The 26383-nt window shown below is 55.2% G+C and overlaps 2 protein-coding genes across 9 annotated transcripts; both read left to right on the top strand.

Annotated features, from left to right (window-relative positions):
* The first annotated feature begins 297 nt into the window (after window positions 1-297).
* Window positions 298-5790, top strand: ZC3H10 (zinc finger CCCH-type containing 10). Of its 7 annotated transcripts, none has more exons than XM_072768781.1 (4): window positions 298-439; window positions 1195-1258; window positions 1703-1866; window positions 2846-5790. In XM_072768781.1, exons 3-4 carry the CDS (start codon window positions 1805-1807, stop codon window positions 4206-4208), a joined length of 1425 nt encoding a protein of 474 aa, XP_072624882.1. In that variant the 5' UTR covers window positions 298-439; window positions 1195-1258; window positions 1703-1804; the 3' UTR covers window positions 4209-5790. The 7 variants fall into 7 exon arrangements, with proteins under 7 accessions (XP_072624882.1, XP_072624885.1, XP_072624886.1 ...); XM_072768780.1 differs by lacking the exon at window positions 298-439 and adding an exon at window positions 501-950; XM_072768782.1 differs by lacking the exon at window positions 298-439 and adding an exon at window positions 501-770.
* Window positions 5791-9921: 4131 nt separating this feature from the next.
* ESYT1 (extended synaptotagmin 1) lies at window positions 9922-25091 on the top strand. 2 transcript variants are annotated; one of them, XM_072768789.1, is made up of 31 exons: window positions 9931-10394; window positions 11818-11859; window positions 12030-12164; window positions 12314-12387; window positions 12504-12576; window positions 12734-12823; window positions 12997-13052; window positions 13466-13589; window positions 13678-13854; window positions 13974-14056; window positions 14352-14400; window positions 14526-14612; window positions 14723-14815; window positions 15046-15117; window positions 15291-15377; window positions 18600-18749; window positions 19080-19235; window positions 19354-19530; window positions 19693-19775; window positions 19902-19950; window positions 20042-20131; window positions 20236-20331; window positions 20807-20878; window positions 20970-21056; window positions 22745-22885; window positions 23066-23214; window positions 23292-23399; window positions 23496-23627; window positions 23705-23810; window positions 23985-24034; window positions 24230-25091. In XM_072768789.1, the coding sequence occupies exons 1-31, from the start codon at window positions 10017-10019 to the stop codon at window positions 24267-24269; spliced, it is 3306 nt and encodes a 1101-aa protein (XP_072624890.1). In that variant the 5' UTR covers window positions 9931-10016; the 3' UTR covers window positions 24270-25091. The 2 variants fall into 2 exon arrangements, 1 of the variants encoding a protein (XP_072624890.1); XR_012003744.1 differs by lacking the exon at window positions 23066-23214 and having other exon boundaries at window positions 9922-10394.
* The last annotated feature ends 1292 nt before the right edge of the window (window positions 25092-26383 follow it).

A 26383-nucleotide genomic window follows, 5' to 3' on the forward strand; every position in this document is an offset into this window, starting at 1 on the left:
GCTACGGAGGCTACGGCCCGGGCTGGGACCCCCGTCCCTGGCCACCATCTGGCCCCAGGCCCTCGGAGCAGCTCGATAACTGGGTGGCCCTCGCCGTGTTGGGTGTCGTACACGCAAGGGGATTTCAAGACGGTTTCGCGGCTGAGAGCGGTGAAAAGCCGTCCCACCCCTACTCTGCTCTGGGCTCACGGAAACTTAAGTTCCCGCTTTTGGGGCCCTACTGTGTTGTTGGCCTGGGTTGCTATGGTGACACGCAAGGCTTGCTGGGAACTTCCTGCGGCGACCCGCTCAAGTACTCTGCACACCATAGAGTAGTTCCGGGTCTGGTGGCTAGAGCGTCGCTTCTTCCGCAGGAAGCGGAAGGGCGAGAGGGTAGGCGGCTCTTTGTCGAAGCTAGAGGACCGGCAGGCGGCAGCAGCAACTACGGCGGCGGCGGCAGGTGAGGGAGGCGGGAGACTTAGGTGGAGGCCGCGCCCGGAGGGGAGGAGTCGGGGCCGGCCCAGCAGCTGGGCTCGGCCGGGCTACACGAGGCCCCCCAAGACCGAGCCGTTGCTTTCTCGCCCCGGGGCCGAGCCCTCTTTTTGACTGACCCTGCTTCGCGAGCAAACGCCAGCTCTGTGACGTCACAGCCCTGCCCATCCCCGCAGCTTGATGTCACCTGGAGTCCCCTCTGCCCGCTCCACCTGTGCCCCCTTAGTGCCCGTCCTACTCGCCTGGTCCACGGCTGAGCGCCGGTCGCGATGCACAGAACCTGGCAAGCCGGCAGACTTGTATGGGAAACTCCTAGGACTTTCCCCGAACTCCGGGGTGTTGCGAAGCGTCATAATCACCGCCCCCAAGTGTAACCAGCCGTCCCGCTGCACTGTCAGCCGCTGCCCTTGCGCGGCTCCCCGCTCGGAGAGAACTGGCCTCAACCCGGGCCCGGGCCCCACACCTTCCTTCATCTTGAGGCAGGGCGCCCCTCGGCAGGTTTTCCAACCCGTCCTCCTAGGCTCTCCAGAGGAGTTCTCTCTTACTCCTCTTACCGACACCTCCCTCTGACAGGAAATTCAGTTTGAACTCAAAGGAAATTTTGGAAGCGCTCAGAGCTCTTGCCATTTCGTCAGACTTCTTAATTGTGACAAACACCTCATAGTCCCCCGTTCTTACCCCTTCTCCCACCCAGGGCTCTGTTTGTTTTTTATTCCTGTTCAGAATCCAGCAGTGATGTGGAGGTGGAGACCCACAGGAGCCCCGGACTTCACCTGAGCTACCTCAGGTATCGAACCATCCGGGGAGAGTTGGGTGGGGAGGAGTATCATCTGATTACCTGCCTCTGGTGGGACTTGCAACGTGCTTCATCTAAGCCTGAAGCACGACTAAAAGGGTCTTTTCCCTTTTAGTAAAAGTTTGTATCTTCCATTTTTACCCTTTTTTCCTTGATTGTTTCTGTTCTGGGACTACATCCCTTTGGAGGAAGAGGATCCCTCTTCTTTTTTTTTTTCCCCTAAATATTTTATTTATTTATTCATGAGAGAGAGGCAGAGACAGAGACAGAGGGAGAGCAGGCTCCCTGCAGGGAGCCCAATGTGGGACTCCATCCGGGACTCTGCCTGAGCCAAAAGCAAGCGCTAAACCACTGAGCCGCGCAGGCGTCCCGAGGATCCCTCTTCTTTTACAGATTCTTCTGTAACTCTGCTCTGATCTGGTTGGTTCATTTTAGGGAGCTCTGAAGGCAAAGTCAAGGCAGTGGGAAAAGTTCTTGGGGGAAGATGAAGACCAAAGAAACCAGCAAAGATTTCCTTGTAACTCAAGGGGAAACAATATGAAGTTTTTCTATTTGAACAGCAGGGGGAGCCTGATCACTGCCGTAGAAAGGCTTATGAGGTCAGACACGTGGTGGCAGGGACTCCCAGTCTTCTTGGGGGTGGGGAGAGGGGAGGGCTAGGACCAGGGCAGTGGACTGGCATTCCAGAGCTCTCTTGGGAAAGAGGAGACTTAAAAAGCTTTTATAGAGTCTATAAATAAAGAGGATCTTTATGGGGTGAGGAATGGTGTGGTTTGATGTCAGTGAGATCTTCTAATGGGGAATAGGAGGGGGGTGTAGAATGGGGAAAGAGAAGTCACTTGTTCCTGTGAATTAATTCCTACCTCCCACCTTGAACTTGATCTTACAAATGGTTTTGTGTCTTGGGGGTCTATAAGTGGAGATTCCAGCTGTAGAACTTCCCCTGAAAGGGAGTGGAGGGCACTGACCACAGTGTTGAGAGCGGTGGTAAACTGAGAATACCGAAAAATGAGAGGTTTGGGGACTGCCCTCAAGCTGGTGACAGCAGTCTCTTCACTTAGTATTTCCTGGGGTCTAGAAATCTGATACTTCACAGTGCCCTCCCCTGAGACCCCATGGAAGAGGGGATCTGCAGTGTCCCATTATCCAGAGCCCTACTAGGCTCATCAGCCCATCTTGGCCACTTTCCAATCTCCTCCTAACCTATTGAGACACTGAGACAGCAGTTTTAATTTCACTTCCTCGAAAGGGACATAAAACCCAATACTATTTTCTCCTTGCCCCCCTCCCTGGCCCATCATCATTAGTGAGATGAGGTGGCTTCACCTCAGCTCCCTCCCTCCCTCCCGCATTAGCCAGGCTAGTGTGAATCATTCTGGCCCAGACCAGGTGCACCAGGGCCTGGGCGGGACTTCTGACAAGCCACCCAGTCCAGCCTGAATTCTCATCCCTTAGATTATCCATCTCCAAAGCCATTGCCCCTCTGACCTGCCTCTTGTGGGACTGCCTCCTCTATAGCTGGGAAGAGTGTGGCCTTTCTGGAAGACTCCTGTTTGACGCAGTTCTCCTTTTTCCTAGTGGTCACCAAGGGTGGCAAGAAAAAGAAGAAAGCCCTGAGTTGGGGGGGACCAGGATGCCTGACCGGGACAGCTATGCCAACGGCACTGGGAGCAGCGGTGGAGGCCCTGGAGGCAGTAGCAATGAGGAGGCCAGTGGGGCAGGGGCAGGCAGTGGCGGGACCAGCTCAGATGCCATCTGTAGAGACTTCCTGAGGAACGTGTGCAAGCGAGGCAAGCGTTGCCGCTATCGCCATCCAGACATGAGCGAGGTATCCAACTTGGGGGTGAGCAAAAATGAGTTCATCTTCTGCCATGACTTCCAGAACAAGGAGTGTAGCCGTCCAAACTGCCGATTCATCCATGGCTCCAAGGAGGATGAGGATGGTTATAAGAAGACAGGAGAGCTTCCCCCTCGGCTGAGACAGAAAGTGGCAGCCGGCCTGGGCCTTTCACCAGCTGACCTGCCCAACGGCAAGGAGGAGGTCCCTATCTGCCGTGACTTTCTCAAGGGTGACTGCCAGAGAGGAGCCAAGTGCAAGTTCCGCCACCTGCAGCGGGATTTTGAGTTTGATGCTCGGGGTGGAGGAGGCACTGGTGGTGGCGGCTCAACAGGCCCAGTCCCCTCAGGACGACGTCATGATCTCTATGATATCTACGACCTCCCTGACAGGGGCTTTGAGGACCATGAGCCAGGCCCCAAGCGCCGGCGAGGTGGATGCTGCCCCCCAGACGGCCCCCATTTTGAATCCTATGAATATAGCCTGGCTCCGCCCCGAGGGGTGGAGTGCAGACTGCTGGAGGAGGAGAATGCCATGCTCAGGAAGCGGGTGGAGGAGCTCAAGAAGCAGGTCAGCAACCTGCTGGCCACCAATGAGGTACTGCTGGAACAAAATGCCCAGTTCCGCAATCAAGCCAAGGTCATGACCCTGAGCTCTACTGCACCAGCGACTGAGCAGACTCTGGCCCCCACCGTGGGCACTGTCGCCACTTTTAACCATGGCATTGCCCAGACTCACACTACTCTTAGCAGCCAGGCTCTACAGCCTCGCCCTGTGTCCCAACAAGAACTGGTGGCCCCCACTGGAGCTCCAGCTGCTCCCCCAGCTAATGCTGCACCTCCTGCTGCTCCACCCCCCCCACCCCCACACTTGAACCCAGAGATCACGCCACTGTCAGCTGCTCTGGCTCAAACAATTGCCCAGGGAATGGCACCCCCACCTGTCTCCATGGCTCCTGTGGCTGTATCTGTGGCTCCTGTGGCTCCTGTGGCTGTATCGATGGCCCAACCCTTGGCAGGAATCACAATGAGCCACACCACCACTCCCATGGTGACTTACCCCATTGCTTCCCAGAGCATGCGTATCACAGCCATGCCACACTGATGGGGCTAATGGACACTCCCCTGGTATAGCCTCCCAGGGCTGGGGTCGAGGGGCCCTTACCCACTTGCCTAGCCCTCCCAGGCCCTGTCTGAGGGCTCACTCAAGAACTAGGACAAGAGACTACAAGGAGTTTGCTTCTGAGAAGGGGTTGGGCTGGTCTGATTTCTCTCACCTCCCTTTTATGAGGGTCCTCTTGTCCATCTTCTTTCAAGCCTCACAGAGAGGGCTTGCATAGGAGTGCAGACTGAAGCCAACAGAGAGGAAGGACTGACGGAGGGGCTGTCTGTCCCCTGATGGGAAGATGGGGACATCCCTGGTCTTGTCCTCTCTTCTGCATAGCACAGGTCCCAGCACTGGCTTTGGAAGAAAAAAAAATACCCTGCCTAGAGGGAAAGCCAGGAAAGATTGGGAAGCAGGTGGCCAGGAGAGAAGGCCTGATAAGAGCCTTCAGACAATGGGGGGGCCTAGTGGAGTTGGACAATACAGGAACTGTTCCTGGGCCCATGGGAGGGTGGGGACCATAGTACTCCAGCTCAAAGACGAGGGGAGCATTCATTACCTTGGCTTGGCCTGGAAATTCATAGGGCAGGGCCCACCACTTTCCAAAGAAATAAAAAAAGAATTATTTTTAACAAATGGAGGCAGTGAAAACTTGCTTAGATGTTCTGTGTGGAACATGGGAGCAGTAAATAGATCTCATGCCAAAATTGGTTAAAGACCCCACCCTCACTTAGCTTGGATAAGGTTGGGCTGAAGCCAAGTGAAGGGTAGGGACCCAGAACAAGACCAGATGGGGCTTTGTAGGGTAAAAGCATTGGAGCCACCTAGTCTAGTTTAAAAATAGTCCCATCTGTTTCTGGTTTCTATCTGCATGAACTATTCCTAGGATACCTAGTAACCAGGGCTCCTGGGGTCATTTAGGGGGGCAGGTACTAAGGAGGGGTGGATGTGCTGGGAAATGGGAATGGGATATGTATTGACAGATCCTTCCCTTATTCAAATAGTAGGGCAGGTGGCAGTTGCTCTCTGAGTTGTTGATGGCAGTTAATATCCCTCTTATCCCATCCCTTTCTTAGTTACAATGCCTTAAGCCTTCAAGGCTTGGGAGGTGCTGGGAAAAGGAAAGTTCTTCTGGGGACACGAGTCTCAGTGTTCATCTCTTCTCTCTGCCTCCATATAGAACCACAGAGGTTTTAAATCCATTTAAGAGTAAGGCCAGGGACCCTAATAGCCAAACCTCAGTTCCTCCTCAGCTCATGGTTGATGTAGGGGAAACAACTCAGGTGTCTGATACGACAGTGGATTTTGAGTACAGAAAGTGATCCTGAGTTGCACTTCCCCCATCATATCTCCTGCTACCTCTTGCTTTCTTGTCTGGTTGATGACTCAGGTTACACCTGGGGTTGGAGATGGTGGGCTAGGTCAAGGCTGGTCACAAAAAGAAAAATTTTTAAAAAGGCCTAAAGACTTAAAATGGGCAAATACTGAAATATTGTGAACTTTAGAAACCACACGTTGATAAAGCTTAATGTTGATTTTTCTGGCATAATTCTGGATTATTAAAAGAGATGGTTTTTAAACATTTAGAGACAAATGTGATCATAGATACAACATGAGTTCATCCCAGCCAAATCCTGTTTTTTTTTGTTTGTTTGTTTGTTTTGTTGCCAAGTATCTCTAAAGTGGTAGATTTGGGAAACTAGACACTTGATGTTCTTTATTAACATATGCCGGCTAAAGGCCGCCAGGAATACACCTATAGTTGAACAAGTTGGGTTTAATGCTCACTGCAGTGATGGAGGAAGCGTGCCATGGGACCCATGTTGTGTCTCAGGAAGGCGGCAGTAGGACTTTCAGGACTTGGACTTTGGTTAAGTGATTTGGGGGAAGATTCAAGGAAGTGGAGCTTGACTCTGGATTGGGTGCTGTCAGGGAAGCAGGGATACTTCTGTGACGGGTATCGACCTAGGAAATAGGCAGACTAGAGTGGAGCTGAAATTGGTGAGAGCAGCAGTCACTCAGCTGGGAGAGGGGGTTGGTTGCTATGTCATGATCTGCTCACTGACCATGTCTCCTGTTTAAACAAAACTGTGAAGTGTGATCTTTTTTTTTTTTTTTTTTTTTTTTTTTTTTTTGCCTCACTTCATCACAGTCACTGAGTGCCCTTGTGTGATATTAGTGTTTTGTGAGACTGTGTCCGGTAGAACACGATTCCCCAGCTGTGAACCCAGGTCAGCCCCTAACAAATCCGAAGCCCAGCTGTGCCAGCCAGTTCCCAGATGGCAGGGACTGCTTTCTCCTTCCTCACCTGCTAAGTCACTGCAGATGAGAGAATAACCACTGCTCAGTTAATTGTAGAGTTTGGTGGAATCAAAACTCAGCACCTATGCTTAATGTTGATTAGTACATTTTATTAGAAAAACCTCTAGTCTCAAGATCTACCAAGGGCTATGTTCTGCTAAAAAAAAAAAAAAAGAAAAGAAAACCTTGTGTAAAAATATGAAAAACCCTGTTATCAGTCGTAACACAAGGAAGAACCAAGTAATCCTGAGAGCCTGTAATTTGGAGTTACTGAATTAATCCAGGAGGTTAGTTTGGATCAATTTGGATTGATCCTCCCCGAAAACATTGCTTAAGTCTGACTGAGGGAGAAATGCAGAGAGCTACATTATCAATAATTCACATGAAAACAACACAAGACTTCTAGTTATAAAAAGTAAAATCTCAGTCCTCCTAGTATGTCAATTCATAAATATTAAGAGCCTGCTATGCTCTAGGCATCTTTCAAGGAGCTCCATGAGGGTAAAAGAACCATAGTAATGCATCTAAATATAGTAGCAGTTCTATGGCTGTTTGAGTGGAACCACCCCTACTAAAGTATTGTGTGTGATAAATGTAATTTTTATTTTTTTTAATTACAATTTTTTAAATTTTATTTATTCATGAGAGAGAGAGAGGCAGGCTCCATGCAGGGAGCCGATGTGGGACTCTATCCCAGGACTCCAGGATCACCCCCTGGGCCAAAGGCAGGCGGTCAGTGGTTGAGCCACCCAGGGATCTCAGTTAAATGTAATTTTTAAAAAGGCCTAGTGATAAGCCAATAGCAGAAAACAAAACAAAAAAGACTGAGGGGAGAACTAATGGATAAACTTCTGATATTTGAAGGGCTCCTCAAAAGTTCCTATCTTGCTGCATAGGAGATAAACAGGCAGTTCTAGAATAATAGCTAAGTACTTAATAGTAGGGGGATCCCTGGGTGGCTCAGCGATTGAGCACCTGCCTTCGGTCCAGGGCGTGATCCTGGAGTCCCAGGATCGAGTCCCACATCGGGCTCCCTGCATGGAGCCTGCTTCTCCCTCTGCCTATGTCTCTGTGTGTCTCTCATGAAAAAATAAATAAAATCTTTAAAAAAAAATAGTACTTAATAGCCAAGGCACTGTGCTAGGCACTTTACACACACCATCTCATTGACACAATGGGTACTATTATCACACCAGGTTTGTAGAGGAGAGCAGGTTTAATGAGAGTCAGCTGCCCAGGGTTCTGCAACTAGTAAGGGATGGAGCCAGGAACTGATTCAAGCAGTCTGACTCCAGACTTGGCATCAGATAGTTCTAATGATAGAACTACTTTGCAGTAACTTTTGAGGAATAATAAAGGAAATGTCCTCAAATCCTGTTGTCCCTTCCGTCTTGGAGGGAGGGCAAGGCCTAGATTACCACGTGCAACCCTCTGCCTCCCCTAGGACGTAAATGAAGTTTACATATAAAGGCTGATTGCAAATCCAGGAAGTCGTAGTAGTCTCCTCACTTGGACACTTCCTCTAACAAATGGCCACGCTTTCTCCGTTACTGATTTACTGCTTATCGCCACCAGGTGGCACCTGGGCAGCACAGTTGTCTCAGGACAAGGACCCACCCTGTTTACTTGTTCTGGTGCTGCATTGCAGCTGCTGCTCCTGTGGCTCCTGAGCCCTAGCTGGGAAGAGACCTTCCTGAGGATGAGCTATTGGCTTCCAGAGACCGACTTTAGTAGAAGGGTCTGATGCTCTAGATGGGCTGAGAAAGGGGAGAAGGTTGGAAAGGAACCACCGTTGGTGGAGCTCTCCACTCTCTAGCCTAAGTCACTCCTACTCTAGTGCTTGGCAGATTTTCAGTTTACAGAGAGGGTTCCCTCTAAGGAGTCTCATCCATTTTCCTACTATAGTTCTGCTTCATCATTTGGTGAGCAAGTCCCCCTTACCTCTTCCAACCTTCATGAGCTCCTTCCTACCCAATTATCTGAGAACATGGAAGGTGTAAACAGGAGATAGCTGTTTGCTGTGCATTTCTGCATGCTGAATGAAGCATTCTAGATCCTCTTAGCCCCAGGGAAGTAGAGAAGAGGAAGTGGGAAAATTTAAGATTAAGGGGGTAAGGCTGAGCAGGAATAGGTTTAAACAGTGGTGATGAAAACACAGTCTGATGAAACCTGTGCCCTGCAGAGCCAGATAATATTTATCAGCTGCAGATCTAGGCTCTCCCCACCAAACCACCCCATTCCCCTGCTGCACCAAAAAGTAACACAACAAAGCCCCACACACGCTGCATTAAAAGATAAACCCTTTTATGACCAACTCTTCCCTCCTGGGCTTCCAGTCAGTTTAGTTTCTAAGGTCCTGGACAACACTCCTAAGTGCAGGTAACCAGTAACCGTAGTCCTCAATGTGCCCTGCACTTCTCCCCTCCTTTTTTTTTTTTTACTTCTCTCCTCCTAAACCTACACAGTACAACATGGAATTGCATTAGATCTACATCTGACTGTATTCTGAACTTGCCTTCCAACTCCAGAAAGTAAGAAACGAAATTGTCTCATTACTCTTGATTTCTTATTTTAGCGTCCTAGCAGTTCTTCAGGGTCAGGAAATTCTTGGAAGATGTCATCAGATCCGCTGCAGCTGATGCATCTCCCCTCCCCCCACCTTTTGGGAGCCAATTTAGTTTGTCCTCTATGATAGAGATAACTAAGTCCTGGAGGTTTCTAAAAAAATAAAGCCTCGCTTCCTATTCATGCCGTTCCTCTCTCTCTTCCCTGAAGGCTGGATAATTTCAACTCTGTAATACATTCTCGTATTCGGCAGTTTTTGCAGCGTTGCGCGGCACCAAGTAGAGGGCGGGACAGGATAGACGGAGTCGGTCACCGCACATTTTCCCTCCACCGGGGTGTTTTCTAAGGACAGCCAAGGAAACCCTGAAGGATGAGTGACGTACTTAGAGAACGAAGCCTAGGGACGGCGACAAGCGGACACGGAGGAGTCCCAGACAAATCCTGCCCAGCCGTCCGAACCGGGTGGAAGCACCTCCCGGTCGCTCACAGCGCCCCAACTCCGCAGCCTCGGGTCCCTCCGGAGCCGCAGGACGCGCCCGACGTCGCAGCGCAGGCACGCCCACCCCACGTGGGGGAGCGCCCGCCCCGCCCCGCCCCTCCACAGGGTGGGCCACGCCCCCTCCGCCTCCCGGCCAATCAGAGGCCGCCCCCAGCCTCCTTCCTCCCTTCGCACCGCCCGGGACCGCCCACCTCGGCTCCGCGGCGGGGCGGCGGAGGTCCTGCCTCTCCCGCGCCCCGCGGACTCGCGGCGGAAGAGGGGGGCCCGGGCTTCGGCCTCCTGACTCCGCCTCGGCCCGCGTGCGGCGCGGGCCACCCCGAGTCGGCAGGTCGTGGGGGCGTGGCCTACGGTCCCCTCCCCCGGCGCGGGGGTGCGCTTGCAGGGGGCCGCGGGCCGCCAGACCCAGCGACCTCTAGCCAGTGTCGGGGTGGGGCGGGTGCAGCATGGAGCGCTCTCCCGGCGCCAGCCTCGTGGAGCGAGCCTCTGCTCCCTCGGACCCCCCGGCCCGGCCCCCCGGCGCTCACACGCAGCGGGACCGGACTTCTGGGAACCAGCCTGCGGGCCCAGGCGCGGCGGCGGAGGCGCTGGCGCTGCTGACTTCGTTCGGGCGGCGGCTCCTGGTGCTGGTGCCGGTGTACCTGGCGGGGGCGGTGGGACTCAGCGTGGGTTTCGTGCTCTTCGGCCTCGCGCTCTACCTGGGCTGGCGCCGCGTCCGCGATGGGAAAGAACGGAGCCTCCGAGCGGCGCGGCAGCTGCTGGACGACGAGGAGCGGCTCACGGCGCAGACGCTTTACCTGAGCCACCGAGAGCTACCTGCTTGGGTGAGCGAGCGCCCCGCTGCCGGGGTCTCCCTCCAGGCCCGAGGTCCGCTCCCCACCCTGGCAGCACGGGAGCACCCCCCGCCCCGCCGGCCGCCTTCTCCGGGGACCGAGCAGACCCCCCTTGCCGCGCGCCCGGATCCCGGTCTGTCCACCGCATCCGTGCTTCTTCCTCGGCGCCAGGACAGGCGGTGGGAACCCCTGGGGAGCCGGGCTCGGCCGGGGCGCCCCCCCCAGCCAAGCCGCCCGAGCGCTCCCCGCTGCTCCCGGACGGCGCGTGGGGCTCCGAGGGCTCCCTCCTCTCTCCCGTCCTCCTGCAGACTTTTTTCTGTATTATCATCGTTTGCGGTTTAAGGCCCTGAGGTTCCTCCTTTTCCCGCTCTTCCCCCGGGGTACCCGCCGGGACCCAGCCGCGGGAGCACTGCCGGGGGAGCCGCGGCCCCCGCCCCGCCCCTGGCCCTGGCCCTGGCCCTGGCCTTGCAGCCTCTGGCGGTTGGGCCACAGCGCCGGGGGGCGGGGGGAGGGCAGGGGAGGGCGCAGCTGCGGCGGGGGAGGGCTCCCGCTGCGGGGGGAGGGAGGGGAGGGCGCCCGCGGCCCACGCTCGGCCGCCCGGCCGGCCCCACCCTCTTCCCGACTGCGCACCCCCAGCGCCGCCCGTCTCCCGGCCCGCCGGCCGCCGCCCTCCCGGCAGGGGTGCGGGTCTGCGGCCCGAGAGCGGAATCCGAGCCGACAGCGGGCGGGCGGGGCCTCGCCGCGCGGGCCGAGGCGGGAGGGGGGGCGCGATCGTCCCAGGGCACTGCAGCCCCGCGGCCCCCACGCCTCGCCGCGGGAAGCAGCCTTGTCCCTGAAGCACCGCTCCTCCTCCCCAGTGTGGAGCACAGGTGTCCTTTCCCATAAAAGGAGTCACACTGATCCAAAGAAAAAAAGACGACGACGACCCGGCTGAGGCCCGGTAGCTCGTCTCCCTCCCTAACTCAAGGAGCCGCTTTCCTCTGACTTCTGGGCTTAGAAGAGGCCCCAGTAGGTAGCGAGGCGGGAAGGGGGCAAAACGGAACCGAGATCTCGCCACCCCAGGATTTCCTCCTTAAACTCTGATTGGTCAGGCCCTCCCTGTCCAGCAAGAATGTGCCCGCCCGCCGTCCCCCTGTGCGCCCCGGAGCTGTCCCCGGCCCACATCCCCACATCCCCGGCTGTCCACAGAACGACTCTGTGGGGCCCACACCGTGTGGGTACCCCCATCACACCTCGGCACCCCGAAACCCTGGAGGAGGGACTGCTCAGGGCATCCCAGCCCCTCCCCTCCAGCCCCTGGGCGTGCCAAGGTCCTGTCACACCTTGTTTCCTTTCCTCTGTGGGCGCCTCCAGCATCTCAGTAGGAAACCACCGGTGGCGGGTGCTCATCCCTCTCTCCCTTCCTCACCTCTAGGTCAGCTTTCCAGACGTGGAAAAGGCCGAGTGGCTAAATAAGGTGAGGGTTGGTTCTTTTATGTTTCATAAGCAGGGAACGGGGTTCATATCTCCAGCCAGACGCTGCACACCCCAGGGGTAGCCCCTGTGCTCTCTGTGGGGAGGATTCTAAGGAGCTTGTCTTTAGGGAGAAGATCAGGCTCTCCTGTGACAGGTTCCCTCTCCTTCCAGATTGTGGCCCAGGTCTGGCCCTTCCTGGGCCAGTACATGGAGAAGCTTCTGGCTGAAACTGTGGCCCCCGCTGTTCGAGGCTCTAACCCCCACCTGCAAACATTCACATTTACACGAGTGGAACTGGGTGAGAAGGTGTGTGTGGTAGGAAGGAAAGTAGCGGGAGGGAGGAGGCAGGACGGGGGGGGGGGGGGGGGGGGGGGGGGGGGGCTGGCCAGCCGGAAAGGGGCTCAGCTACTCCTCCCTTTCCCTCTTCTCTCTCTTGAGAAGTCCTGTCTCCGCAGCCGCTGCGCATCGTAGGAGTCAAGGTTCATGCTGGCCAGAGCAAAGAGCAGATCCTGTTGGATTTGAGCATCAGGTAATCCCACTCACTGTCGCAGCTCCCCCTTCGCCATCCTGGTCACTGCCTGCCTCACCCCCTCCCCGCCTCAGCCTAGTACCAACTCTCTCTGTTCTCTTCCCGTCAACCCCCAGCTACGTAGGTGACGTGCAGATTGATGTGGAAGTGAAGAAATATTTCTGCAAAGCAGGAGTCAAAGGCATGCAGGTGGGCAAATGTCAGGGGCCCCCATAATAGGGAGCCTTGTTTTGCCCTAAATTTCGTCGGATATGGGGAAGTGGGAAATTGGAAAAACCAAGGCTGGGGCAGTTCGGGATGGAAAGAAGGCCTTTTGTGGAGAAAGGCTTTGCTCTTCTCTTCCCAGCTACATGGTGTCTTGCGGGTGATTCTCGAGCCACTCATCGGGGACCTTCCCATCGTGGGGGCTGTGTCGATGTTCTTCATCCGACGCCCGGTAGGGGAAGACACTGAGGGGCATGGGGAAGGGGAAAATAGAGGACTGGGAGGAACAGGGTGGCCAGCTCTGGGGCTTGGGGGAGGAGAGGCTGAGGGATCTGGCAACTGTTGGATGGGTGTGACCAGGCCACCGTGTGCCCTGTCCTGATTCCCCTTGCCCCTTCCTTCCAGACCCTAGATATCAACTGGACAGGGATGACCAACCTGCTGGATATCCCAGGACTCAGGTGTCAAGGATTTATGGAGCCCCTAAGTATTCCAGCCCTTGGTTGTGGGTTTTTGGGATACAAAACAGTAAGAGATGTAGCCAGCACCCTCTGGGAGTCTTGATCATCCTAGCTGGAGAGATGACAAACCCCCCTGTGATTTTCGTCCTGTCGGGGAGCACACATTTGGGTGGGGAGCAAAGAGGGTTGCAGGCTGCTCCGCTCCATAGGGGTAGAAGCAAAAGGCGAGCTGGGGTGGCAGCAAAGGTTCAGAGCAGTAGGTGGGGAGTGAGGGTAGGAGAGCAGCCAAAAAAGCTCTTCAAGAAAGGATGTTCCTCTAGCTTTACGGCTCTGTTGGTTGTGGGCAACAGAGCTGGGGGTGGGGGGCTTCTGGACGTTGGGGACACACACCTTCCTTTCTGTTCCCCCATCAGCTCCCTCTCTGACACCATGATCATGGATTCCATCGCTGCCTTCCTTGTGTTGCCCAACCGGTTACTGGTGCCACTAGTGCCTGACCTTCGTGATGCAGCCCAGCTGCGTTCCCCTCTTCCCAGGGTACGGCCTCTCCCCCATCAGATAGATCCTTCTCTCGGGGACCTTGTGCCCGCTCCTTCGGTTCTCATGATCGGATTGCTTTGCACAGGGCATTGTTCGGATTCACTTGCTGGCTGCCCGAGGTCTGGGCTCCAAAGACAAATACGTGAAGGGCCTGATTGAGGGCAAGTCAGACCCCTATGCACTCGTGCGAGTGGGCACCCAGGCATTCTGCAGTCGAGTTATCGATGAGGACCTCAATCCCCAGTGGGGGGAGACTTACGAGGTGGGAGACCTGAGGAGTGGGGCCGTGTCAAATAGGGAGGCCCTGGGAGGCTGTGTGGGAAGGTGCTGAGGGACCCTCACAATGTAGCCCCTGAGCCCCTTCTCCCGTGTGTCCTTCAGGTGATGGTACACGAGGTCCCAGGCCAGGAGATTGAGGTGGAGGTGTTTGACAAGGATCCAGACAAAGATGACTTTCTGGGCAGGTGAGCCTCGGCCTGTTAGGATTCTAAAGCCTCGGTGCTACCAGGGTCACAGAGGTAATCCTAATCCTTTTGCAGGCCTGGGAATTGTATATTACTTTCCTTCCCAACCTCCCCACCCTCGCCGCCATCACGCACACGCGTGTACACACGCACGCAAATATCTGCTGAACAGAAGAAGGGAGTCTGAGAATTGCCTTTTATTTCTAGGCGGGGGAGTGGAGGGCCAATGACACGCTACTAATGACAACACTCTCCTTTTCCTCTGCTCACTGCCACTCCTCCCCGCCCCCTCCAGGATGAAGCTGGATGTAGGGAAGGTACTACAGGCTGGAGTCCTGGATGACGTAAGTTAAGAGAAGAGGAAGGGGGGGGTAGTCTCACCCATTGGGCTGACAGTCATCGCTACGTTGGGGGAAGAGGTTGTGCGAATGTCTGATCCCTCACCCTTCACTTTCTGCTCTCCCTCCAGTGGTTTCCTCTACAAGGTGGGCTAGGCCAAGTCCACCTCAGGCTAGAATGGCTGTCGCTTTTGCCACATGCAGAAAAACTGGAGCAGGTAAGGGACATGGGAAGGTGGGAAGGTAACAGGGGGGAAAGAGGTGGCTGCGAGTGTAGGACTAGGGGCGAGGGTGTGACAACCACCCCCCACCCCCGCCCGCCCTCCAGGTTCTGCAGTGGAATCGCAGCATGTCCTCCCGACCAGAGCCCCCATCAGCTGCCATCCTAGTTGTCTATCTGGACCGGGCCCAAGATCTTCCCGTGAGTGTGGCTCCCGAGGGCGGCTGAACAGGAAGCTCTGGACGCAGCATCCCCACGTCCTCTCTTGTCCCTCCCCACGTGGCTTCAGAAGCAGCAGCATGGAATGCCAGGGGTCCCAGGAGGGGATCAGAGCCACCTCAGGGAAAAGATCCTGATGAGAGCCCACCTTCCTTCACTGGGACAAAACCAAAAACACCCAAGATGGTGACTTCTCAATTCTGCCCCCACAGCTGAAGAAGGGGAACAGGGAGCCCAACCCCGTGGTACAGCTGTCAATTCAGGATATGACCCAGGAGAGCAAGGTGAGGGCCGGGGTGTCATGGTGGGAGGTGTGTGCACGCACGTGCATGCACATCTGGCTGGGGAGGACTGTTCTTGGGATGAAGTTTCCCCTTTAGGCGGCCTGTGAAAGCAAAGTCTTTCTGAAGAAACAGGAATGGTGCCGCAGCGCATACCCTTCTCCCCTCCTGCACAGGCGGTCTACTGCACCAACTCCCCGGTGTGGGAGGAGGCTTTCCGGTTCTTCCTACAAGACCCTCGAAGCCAGGAGCTCGATGTGCAGGTGAGATAAAAACTCACTGAGCCCCTCCTGGGTGTTCCGTTTGCCTTCCCAGGTCGTACCATGTCCCTCTTTGATCATATTCCAGTCCATCTACCTAGACTCTCCCCATCTTCCCCAGTCATCTCTCTAGAATCGTATTTCCTTGTAAGATTTATTTTTTTATTTTAGAGGCTGCGTATATGTGTGTGTGTGTGTGTGTGTGTGTGTGTGTGAATGAGAGGAGGGGCAGAGGGAGAGAGAATCTCAGGCAGACTCCCTGCTGAGTGCAGAGCTCGACTCTAGGGCTTTACCTCAAGACCCTGAGATCACGCCCCGAGCCAAAACCGAGTTGGTGGCTCAATGGACTGAGCCACCAAGGTGTCCCTAGAATCATTCTTTATAGCGGTGCCTGGCTGGTTCAGTCAGAAGAGCATGTGACTCTTGATCTTGGGATGTGAGTTCGAGCCCTATGTTCGGAGCGGAGATTATGTAATCAACTTTTTTCTTAAGATTTCATTTATTTGAGGGCACCGGGTGGCTCAATCAGTTGGACCTCTCTGCCTTTGGCTTAGCTCATGATCTTCAAGTCCTGGGATCGAGCCCTGCATTGGGCTTCCTGCTCAGTGGGGAATCTGCTTCTCTTTCTCCTCTCTGCCCCTCCCCGCTGCTCATTCTCTCTCAACTAAATAAGATTAAAAAAAAAAAAAAAAAAGGTTTCAACATTTAAAACTGAGCATCCTTGGGGCACCTGCCTAACTCAGTCCATAAGCATGAGACCCTTGATCTTGTGTAGTGAGTTCAAGCCCACCTTGGGTATAGAGATTGCTTAAAAATAAAATCTTAAAATTAATTAATTAAAAACAAAATGAAACTGAGTGCCCTCTCTTCTTTCCACTGAAACAAAAAAGAAAATTTTAAAGTAGGAACAAGGGACGCCTGGGTTGCTCAGCAGTTTAGCGCCTGCCTTTGGCCTAGGGCATGATCCTGGGGTCCTGGGATCAAGTCCCGCGTCAGGCTCCCTGCATGGAGCCTGCTTCTCCCTCTGCCTGTGTCTCTGCCTCTCTCTGTGTGTGTGTCTCTCGTGAATGAATAAATAAAACCTTTAAAAATAATAATAATAATTTTAAAAATATAAATAAATAAATAAATAAATAAATAAATAAATAAATAAATAAATAAATAAATAAATAAATAAATGTAGGAACAAATTCTAATAGAGAATGTCGATCCCAAATAAGATCCTACAGGGATCCCTGGGTGGCGCAGTGGTTTGGCGCCTGCCTTTGGCCCAGGGCGTGATTCTGGAGACCCGGGATCGAGTCCCGCGTCGGGCTCCCGTGCATGGAGCCTGCTTCTCCCTCTGCCTGTGTCTCTGCCTCTCTCTCTCTGTGTGACTATCATAAATAAATTTAAAAAAAAAAAAAAAAAAAGATCCTACAGGTTCTGCTGATTCTCCCATCAAGTGGCAGGGCTCAAGTTGTGATCAGGAGAGAATTTTATTTTAGAAGTGTCATCTTAAACTGCAAGGATGTCTTTTTTTTTTTTTTTTTTTTAAGATTTTATTTATTCATTCATGAGAGACACAGAGAGAGAGAGAGAGACATGGGACTCGATCCCGGGACCCCGGGATCACGCCCTGGGCCAAAGGCAGGCACCAAGCCGCTAAGCCACCCAGGGATCCCCAAAGATGTCTTTTAATCATCACAATTAGGGCAGCCCCGGTGGTGCAGCTGTTTAGCGCCGCCTGCAGCCAGGGGTGTGATCCTGGAGACCCGGGATCGAGTCCCACGTCAGGCTTCCTATATGGAGCCTGCTTCTCCCTCTGCCTGTATGTATGTATGTATGTATGTATGTATGTATGTATAAATAAATAAATAAATAAATAAATCTTTAAAAAAAAAGTAAATAAACATCACAATTAAACATGCCAGAGGAGAAGCCCTGCAGACACCTAGAAGCTTAAAGGTCACAGAAAAAGCATGGAATAGTATCCGCCTTCATGAAGCTTACTGGCTAGTTTCATAGACTGGACACATGTATAAAGCCATCTAAAGATGATGAACTAACTAATGGGAATAAAATGTCCATAGGGTAGTGCTAAGGCTCGCCAAAGAAAAATACGGAGGCCAGGGGATCCCTGGGTGGCTTAGTGGTTTGGTGCCTGACTTTGGCTCAGGGTGTGATCCTGGAGACCCGGGATCGAGTCCCGTATTGGGCTCCCTGCGTGGAGCCTGCTTCTCCCTCTGCCTGTGTCTCTGCCTCTCTCTCTCTCTCTCTCTCTCTCTCTGTCTCTCATGAATAAATAAAATCTTTAAAAAAAAAAAAAAAAAAGTACGGAGGCCGAAAAAAAAAAAAGCTGCAGAGGCTTGAGTAACTAGAGATTTTGTGAAGGATGGGCTTTAAAAGATAAATAAGATTTAAGTAGAGGGGAATTTTATTTTATTTTTTATTTTTTTTAAAGATTTATTTATTTATGATAGAGAGAGAGAGAGGCAGAGACACAGGCGGAGGGAGAAGCAGGCTCCATGCAGGGAGCCCAATGCGGGACTCGATTTTGGGACTCCAGGATCGCACCCTGGGCCAAAGGCAGGTGCCAAACTGCTGAGCCACCCAGGGATCCCCAGAGAGGGGAATTTTAAAAAATAATAAAAATTTAGGGCAGCCCGGATGGCCCAGCGGTTTAGCGCCACCTTCAGCCCAGGTCCTGATCCTGGGGACCTGGGATTGAGTCCCATGTCGGGCTCTCTGCATGGAGCCTGCTTCTCCCTTTGCCTATGTCTCTGCGCCTCCCCTCCCCCGGCCCCGTCTCATGAATAAATAAAATCTTAAAAAAATAATAATATAAAAAGAATTTAAAAATTAAAAAAATAGTCTGAGGGGAGGAGAATGAGAACTTAATGGGAACAGGATAAGCAAAGGCAGAAAGGACCACGGAATAGGCATAAGAAAACCTGGCTGGAGTGGAGCAAAAGTTGTGTGGTTGGTGGAGCAAAAGTGAAACTGGAGCCATGTTACGATTTCCCCAGTATTTCTCCTTTTCCCTACTTTTTTTTTTTTTTTAAGATTTTGAGAGAGAGAATGAGGAGGGGGAGGGACAGAGAGCGAAGCAGACTCCCTACCAAGTAGGGAGCCCAATGGCTGGGATCCGAGGATTCCACCTGAAGGCAGATGCTTAACTGAGCCACCTGGGCGCCCCTCCTTTTTCCTTTGCTCTTCCCTACATCCCCTCTTCCTGGGCTCTAGGTGAAGGATGACTCCAGGGCCCTGACTTTAGGGGCACTGACTGTGCCTCTGGCTCGCCTGCTGACTGCCCCTGAACTCACCTTGGACCAGTGGTTCCAGCTCAGCAGCTCTGGCCCCAACTCCAGGCTCTACATGAAATTGGTTATGAGGGTATGGAGACGGAGCACGCACTGAGGGTTGGAGGGGCCTCGTGGATTCCTTGCTATTAAGACTAAAGAGGAGGAAATCCTCTAAGATCCAATGAGCTAGTATATGTGGAAGCACCCAGCAGCCACACAAAAAATGTTTGTTGCCCAAACCGGGGAAGAAGTGGTGTATGAGTAGGATGAGTGTCGGGGGAACCCTCTAGAGATTAGCCCAGCCAAGGCAGGGACCTGTTTTCCCCATCAGAGCCTCTGCGCCGCCTCCAACCCCCACGGACCTTGCTTGCGGGTGTCTAGCTGCACTTCTCTGATTGCACAATTACACCACCCTTCCCAGATCTTGTACTTGGATTCATCAGGAGTGCACTTTCCCACTGTGCCTGGAAGTCCTGGTGCTTGGGACCCAGACAGTGAGAACCCCCAGACAGGCAGCAGCGTGGATGCCCCGCCTCGGCCTTATCGCACTACTCCTGATAGTCACTTTGGGACTGAGGTGAGTCTATCTGGAAAGCACTGGCGAGGGTCTAAGTGTTGCAAAGCCTGTTCCAGGGCTGGTTTTGGCAGGTTTCTCTCTGACTGCCATCTGGTGCCCCTATCTGTCCCTTTTGCAGAATGTGCTTCGGATCCATGTATTAGAGGCCCAGGACCTGATTGCCAAAGACCGTTTCTTGGGGGGATTGGTGAAAGGCAAGTCAGACCCCTATGTCAAACTAAAGCTGGCAGGACAAAGCTTCCGGAGCCGTGTTGTTCGGGAAGATCTCAATCCCCGCTGGAACGAGGTGTTTGAGGTCAGAATTGAATGGCTAGGACTCCTCGGAGTCCTCCTCCTTCTTTCCTCTAGCTCTGAGAATGGTCCAAAAGCCCTCTGGGGTTCAGGTGATTGAGGGGGGACATTCCCAGTTATTTGAAGAAGAAAAAAAAAATCTGCCTCTGCTATTTTATCCTGCTAGGTAATTGTCACATCAATTCCAGGCCAAGAGCTAGACCTTGAGGTTTTTGACAAGGACCTGGACAAGGATGACTTTCTGGGCAGGTGAGAGGACAGAAGTCCAGAGGGGAAGGCTGGTTGGGCGTCGGGAGGCCACAGAAGTCTGGCTCTGGGGAGGCAGAGACTCAGCTCCGACCGCGGGCCTCAGGTTTTGGTTTTTCTCCTCTCCAGGTGTAAAGTGGGTCTCACCGCGGTCCTGAACACCGGCTTCCTTGACGAGGTGAGCAAGGACTTAGAACCCGCGGCTCGTCCTCCTAGCCCCTCTGTCCCCACACCCCCAAGTCTAAGCCTGCCCACACCCACGCCCACAGTGGCTGACCCTGGAAGATGTGCCATCTGGCCGCCTGCACCTGCGTCTGGAGCGTCTGACCCCCCGGGCCTCTGCTGCTGAGCTAGAGGAGGTAGGTGGGGGGCTCCAGAGGGATCACGGAGGACCCTTGCCTGCTCGAGGGCATGTGCGCCCCGCGTGTCCTCCAGCCCCCCAAGGCCGCGTGTCCTCCCGCAGGTGCTGCAGGTGAACAGTCTGATCCAGACGCAGAAGAGCGCCGAGCTGGCCGCGGCCCTGCTGACTGTGTATGTGGAGCGTGCGGAGGACCTGCCGGTGAGCCCCGCCGCCCCCTCCTGGCCTCCCCAGCCGCCTCAGGCTCTGATGCTGCGATGCTGCGGGTGTATTTGGAATAGTGAATTCCGGGTTCCCCTTCCCAGGGCCGTGGTGGTGCTGGGGCGGGAAGAAGTGGCCTTTCACGGCCACGAGGGTGGCGGTGGCAGTGACACTGGGCCCTGCCTGCTGGCGGGGGAGCAGGGAGCTGCCGACCCAGGTCTAAATTCCAGAGCCTATTTTTTTTTTTAAAGATTTTATTTATTTATTCATGAGAGTCAGAGAGAGAGAGAGAGAGAGAGAGAGGGGCAGAGACACAGGCAGAGGGACAAGCAGGCTCCATGCAGGGAGCCCAACATGGGACTGAATCCCAGGTCTCCAGGATCACGCCCTGAGCCAAAGGCAGGTGCCAAACCGCTGAGCCACCCAGGGATCCCCTAGAGCCTATTTAATAAGCGACACAACATTCTGTCTCTAGCTCCGGAAGGGAACCAAGCCTCCCAGCCCTTACGCCACTCTCACCATGGGGGACGCTTCCTATAAGACAAAGGTACCCGGGAATGCCCCAGGGCTGCCTGGGAGGGGTGTGGAGGCAACGGAGAGCATTCCAAGGCCTGACCACCACCCCTGCCCTCCCCCAGACTCTTTCTCACACTTCAGCCCCAGTCTGGGAGGAGAGTGCCTCCTTTCTCGTCAAGAGACCACATGCTGAGAGCCTGGAGTTGCAGGTACTGGAAGTTCCTCCGGTGACCATTTTGCCACCGTGGGCCAGGCCCTGAACCAGGCACAGGGTCAGAGAGAGCACAGCCAGTTTTTATCTTTATGGAGCTCACACTCTCTTTTGGGAGAAAAAGAACCAGGGAAAGCTTCCAGACTGGCGACTGCTTGAGGTAAAGGGCACTGTGGTGGAGGCTGCAACGTGGAGGCTGCGAGTGGCAGCCGTAGACGACCCTGAGCTTAAGGGTAAGCAGGCGCTGACCAGGAAGAGGAGGAAGGCTCAAGGCTGGGAAGAGAATGAGGAGAAAGAAGCAAAGTACAGGCCACGGGGGCAGACAGGCGTGAGGTCACCAGGGCTCTTGACTACTACGCGAAGAATGTGGATTTATCCTGAAGGCGGAGGGAAACATTCGGAGGAGTGAGGGGTGACATACCCAGATCTGCACTCTACAAAAGTCATGCTGACGGCAGGAGGAAGAACAGACTGAAGGGAGAAGGTGCTGGAAGGGAGGTCAGCCAACAGGCTACTTAGTGGGGTTATTTGGACATGGGAGGAGGAGAACTGCAGAACAGCCTAGACGCGAACTCCGGGGCTTGTAGCATTGTGGGGGGGGCTGGACAGAGAAAGGTGCCGTTGCCAACACAGGGGATGCCCAAAGCAGGAGTTTTTACGTTTGAGGCTTCGGAGACCATCCAAGGGGAAACGGCCTTCTAGGAGGTGGGTCTGTGGCCCGCTATCTTCCTCTCCCGTTAGCCAGCCCTGAGCAAGCATCACATAGCAGCTGTAGTGGTGGGTGTGAAGGGCCATTCCTAGGGCCTGCACCGTGGCAAGGCCACGGGGGACACGTGAGCCCCGAAGCACTGAAAGCGCAGATAGAGGGAGAAGAGCCCTCAAGGGGCCTGAGGTGTCACCAGGGCAGTGGGGCGTCCACCAGGAAAGAAGGGGGTACAGAAGCCAGCGGGGAGTGTTTGAAAAGATAGGAAGTGGCCAGATGTTACCAAGAAACAAAATGAGATCTCTGAGCACCACGGACTCTTCGAGGTCACGATTATTGATGCTGCAGCCGGGAAGCAGCTGGATTTCAGTGGATTCAAGTGTGAACAAACTGGACGGCTGGGAGCGGGGGAGGGGGTGGGGTGCCGGACGTCATCTGGGGCGCGCTTCCTCTGCAACCGGGGGGAGTCCAGTGCTTTCCAAAGTTGGTAAAACGATAGAGAATGACACGAACGAACGAACGGAAACCAGGAGAAGTTAAGCTGAAGTAACTGTCGGCAGCACGCGCTCGGGCGGGGGCGGCGGGGGCGGCGGGTACTGAGCGGCGCCTCCGCGAGTCTTGCCTGGACGCGGGCCTGGACGCGGCTTCCGCTCAGCAGCCCCGCCCCGCGCGGGTGGAGGCCGCCTCTCCGGCCTCCCCCGCCTGCCCCGCCTGCCCCGCCTGCCCCGGCCTCCCCCCCACGCCTGCCCCGGCCTCCACCCCTGTCCCGGCCCGCCTGCCCCCGCCTGCCCCGGCCTCCCCCGGCCTCCCCCGGCCTCCCCCGGCCTCCCCCGGCCTCCTCCCCCAGCGCAGGCACTCCGGCCCCGGGTCGGCTTTGCCTGAGCTCCGGCGGAGGCGCCGCGGGTGGGGGTGGGGGAGGAGGACGGCGCCGCAGCGGGCTGCGGACCGGGCGCTCACGCAGGCTGCCCCCCCCCCCCCCGCAGGTCCGGGGCGAGGGCGGCGGCGCGCTGGGCTCCCTGTCCCTGCCCCTCCCGGAGCTCCTGGCGGCCGAGCAGCTGTGCCTGGACCAGTGGTTCGCGCTGAACAACGGGCAGGGGCAGGTGCTGCTGAGAGCGCAGCTGCGGGTGAGCGCCCGGGGTGGGTGCCCAGGGCTGGGCGCCCGGGGGTGAGCATCCAGGGGGTGAGTGCCCAGGGGTGGGTGCCCGTGGGGTGGGCACTCGGGGGTGAGAGGCCAGGGAGCAGGGCCACGCTTGGGCCGAGGTCGCTGAGGCCCACTGTGCCTGCTCACGGCCCCCTGCCCCCAGGTCCTGGTGGCCCAGCACTCAGAACGGGGGGCTCCCAGCCTCAGCCCTAGCTCCTCATCCCTGAGCGAGGAGCCCGAGCTCTGGGGGGGGCTCACACACGGCCCCTCCTCGGCGCCGCAGCTGCGGCAGCGCCTGCCACACGCGGACAGGTGAGGGGCTGGGCGGGGGCTGAGGGGCGGGCTGCGGGCCCCTGGGCGAGAGGCTCCCAGCACCCCTGTGTCCCCAGGCCCCAGGACGCCCCGGCCGGGCCCCCGGGCCAGGTGGGCCAGGTGCAGCTGACCGTGTGGTACCACGCTGAGGAGCGGCGGCTGGTCAGCATCGTCCACGGCTGCCGGTGAGCCCCCCCATTCACCCCCACCTCCCCACCTCCTTCTTGCCCCCCCTTCCTCCCGTCCCAGCTGCCTCCTTCCCCCCACCCTCCCTGTTGCAGGGCCCTTCGACAAAATGGACGGGACGCCCCCGACCCCTACGTGTCCCTGTTGCTGCTGCCGGACAAGAACCGGGCCACCAAGAGGAAGACCTCCCAAAAGAAGAAGACCCTAAGTCCTGAATTCAACGAACGGTCAGCGGGTGGGCATTGAGGTGGGAGAGAAGGCAGCCGGGGAGGAACCCCTGGCCCTAACACCCGGTGCCCCCCAGATTCGAGTGGGAACTGCCCCTGGATGAGGCGCAGCGGCGAAAGCTGGATGTGTCTGTGAAGTCTAACGCCTCCTTCATGTCACGAGAGCGCGAGCTGCTGGGAAAGGTAAGGGGGTGAGGATGAGCAAGGCAAAGGTAGTCAGGGGCCTGCGGAGGGGGCACGGCAGGGGAGAGCTCCCCACGTGACCCGCTCCCTTCTGACTGGTTCGTAGCAGGAGCATGTGATGTTGGGAGACTGGAGATGCTGACATAACAGCTTGCCCCCTGTCCTCCCGTGCAGGTGCAGCTGGACCTTGCCGAGATAGACCTTTCCCAGGGAACGGCCCAATGGTGAGTGCGGCAGGCTGGGGGTGGGCCTGGATATTTAGGCAAGAGAGATCCCGATCCTGGGGAAGGGAGAAAGGAATGCATTCTGAGGTGCGAGCCCTTGGTTCTCTGAAGTCCAAGAGCCCTCGGGTCATGTTTCACTTACAAGGGTACACAAGTCCCCTTTCTACCCGAGCTTTTCTCTGCTTGTTCCCACAGGTATGACCTCATGGATGACAAGGACAAGGGCAGCTCCTAGGATCACAGATTAGCAGCCCGACTGCTGTCTCCTTGCCTTGCCCCTCGCTGCATCACCACCTCAACATGATGACCCTAATGCTGGGCCCGAGGGCAGAGCCCGTGCCCTCGGCCCTCCGCCCCCTCCCCCCCCAGGCCCTTGCCAGGGCCTTGCCTGACCAAAGAGGAGGACCACACGTTACCCTTTATTGCATGGCCTTTACCCTCCGGGCTCCCGGGGCGGACACGCGAGCGGGCTTGTTTCCGCTCTGCCTGCACGCTCCTCTCCCTCCGCCCCAACTCCTCAGGGCCTTCTGTACCTGTGCCTGGCCACTGGCAGCACTAGCAGTGGCATTAGCTTATGCCAAATACTGCTTTTGGAAAGACCTTTTCTCTTTAGTCGGATGCCACCTCTTCCCCTACTATGAGCAGTCAGGGAGGGCAAACAGCCGGCTGGGAAGGCAGGCAGGCCAATGGCCACTCAGGCCGAGAGCCTCCTGGACTGCTGCATGTAGGAAATGGATAGGAACCAGGCCCTGTGTCCAGTCCCCACGTCTCAAGTCTGTCCTAAGATTACACCTGCTGTGATGACTAGGGCCAGCCTCTGATTGACTCTGGGGACTAGAACACAGTAGCCGCAACTTGAAGACTTACAGATAGAATTTCTATCAGCCTTGGGGCCTCTGGCTGGTGCTGTGCAGAGGGCCTTGGACGATGGGCCAGCAGGGCCAATTTTTTGTTCAGGTGCCTACGCTGTTAACTCACAGACTAGAGCGGGATCTCTTGGTTTTGCACCAGCTCTGCCAAGCCACTGTACCTTATATTAAACGTTGTACTCAAACCAGCTGTGGCTCTTTTCCTTAAGGATGGGGAACCCAGCCTACTGTGACCTTTTGCAGAGGACAAATTCCACAGAGGAAATCTTAAAGACACCACCAAAAAACTGTTAAACTAAAAAATCAGGAAGGTTGTAGCACACAGAATGAACATACACCGATAGCTATTAGATAAACCAATCTCATTTACTGTTGCTTCAAAGAGAATACCTAGAAATAAATTTAACCAAGGAGGTAAAAGACCCATACACAGAGAACTACATGACATTGGGGAAAGGAACTGAAGATGCAGATAAAAGACATTCCATGCTCAGGGACTGAAGTACTGTGCAAATATCCATACTGTCCAAAAGTCCAAGAGCTCTCCTCTCTGGGCTCGGACCTAGTTTGTGGTGACGGCTAGACGCCCCAAGAAGGTGGGAACTGTGGGTAAATACGGGCTCCTGCGTGGAGCCTGTAGCCGTGGCGCCTGGGCCTGTGGCACCACTTGTGCAGTCACGGTAAAGTCCGCCATCAGGAGACTGAAGGACCAGCAGAAGCTTCACCATTTGAAGCCTTGCTAGCCTATAGTAAACGGGTTAATCTAGGTGACAGAAAAAAAATCCAATGGCATCTTTCACAGAAATGGACAATCCTAAAATTTGTATGGAACCACAGAAGTCCCCAACCCTAGAGGCATCACATCACACTCCTTGATTACAAAGTATATTCTTTTTTTTTTTTTTTAAAGATTTTGTTTTATTTACTCATGAGAGACACAGAGTGAGAGACAGAGGCAGAGACACAGGCAGAGGGAGAAGCAGGCTCCATGCAGGGAGCTCGACGTGGGACTCGATCCAGGGTCCCCAGGATCACGCCGTGGGCTGCAGGCAGCACCAACTGCTGCGCCACCGGGGCTGCCCCTCAAAGTATATTCTAATCAAAACTGTGGGATCGGCATGGAAACCTCTAGATCAACAGAGCAGAGCCCGGAAACAAACCTGCGCGGTACACGTTTCCCCCCATATTTGGAAGCAGTGTTCCTGTGAAACCTTGCGTAAGCCAAAATGATTGATACAAAGTGAAAAATTGATTCCCCTTAGCTTACATGGAGGAGTTTTTGAGAATTCCCAGACCCCCAAAATAATCTCTGAGGCTTCTCTGATGCTTTGGGACACCTCTTGCAAACAGACGCAGAAAATCAATTGAAGGCAGCCCGGGTGGCTCAGCGGTTTAGCGCTGCCTGTGGCCCAGGGCGTGATCCTGGAGTCCTGGGATCGAGTCCCACGTCGGGCTCCCCGCATGGAGCCTGCTTCTCCCT

The sequence above is a fragment of the Canis lupus genome, chromosome 11, assembly GCF_048164855.1.
Source record: "Canis lupus baileyi chromosome 11, mCanLup2.hap1, whole genome shotgun sequence".
NCBI lineage: Eukaryota > Metazoa > Chordata > Mammalia > Carnivora > Canidae > Canis > Canis lupus.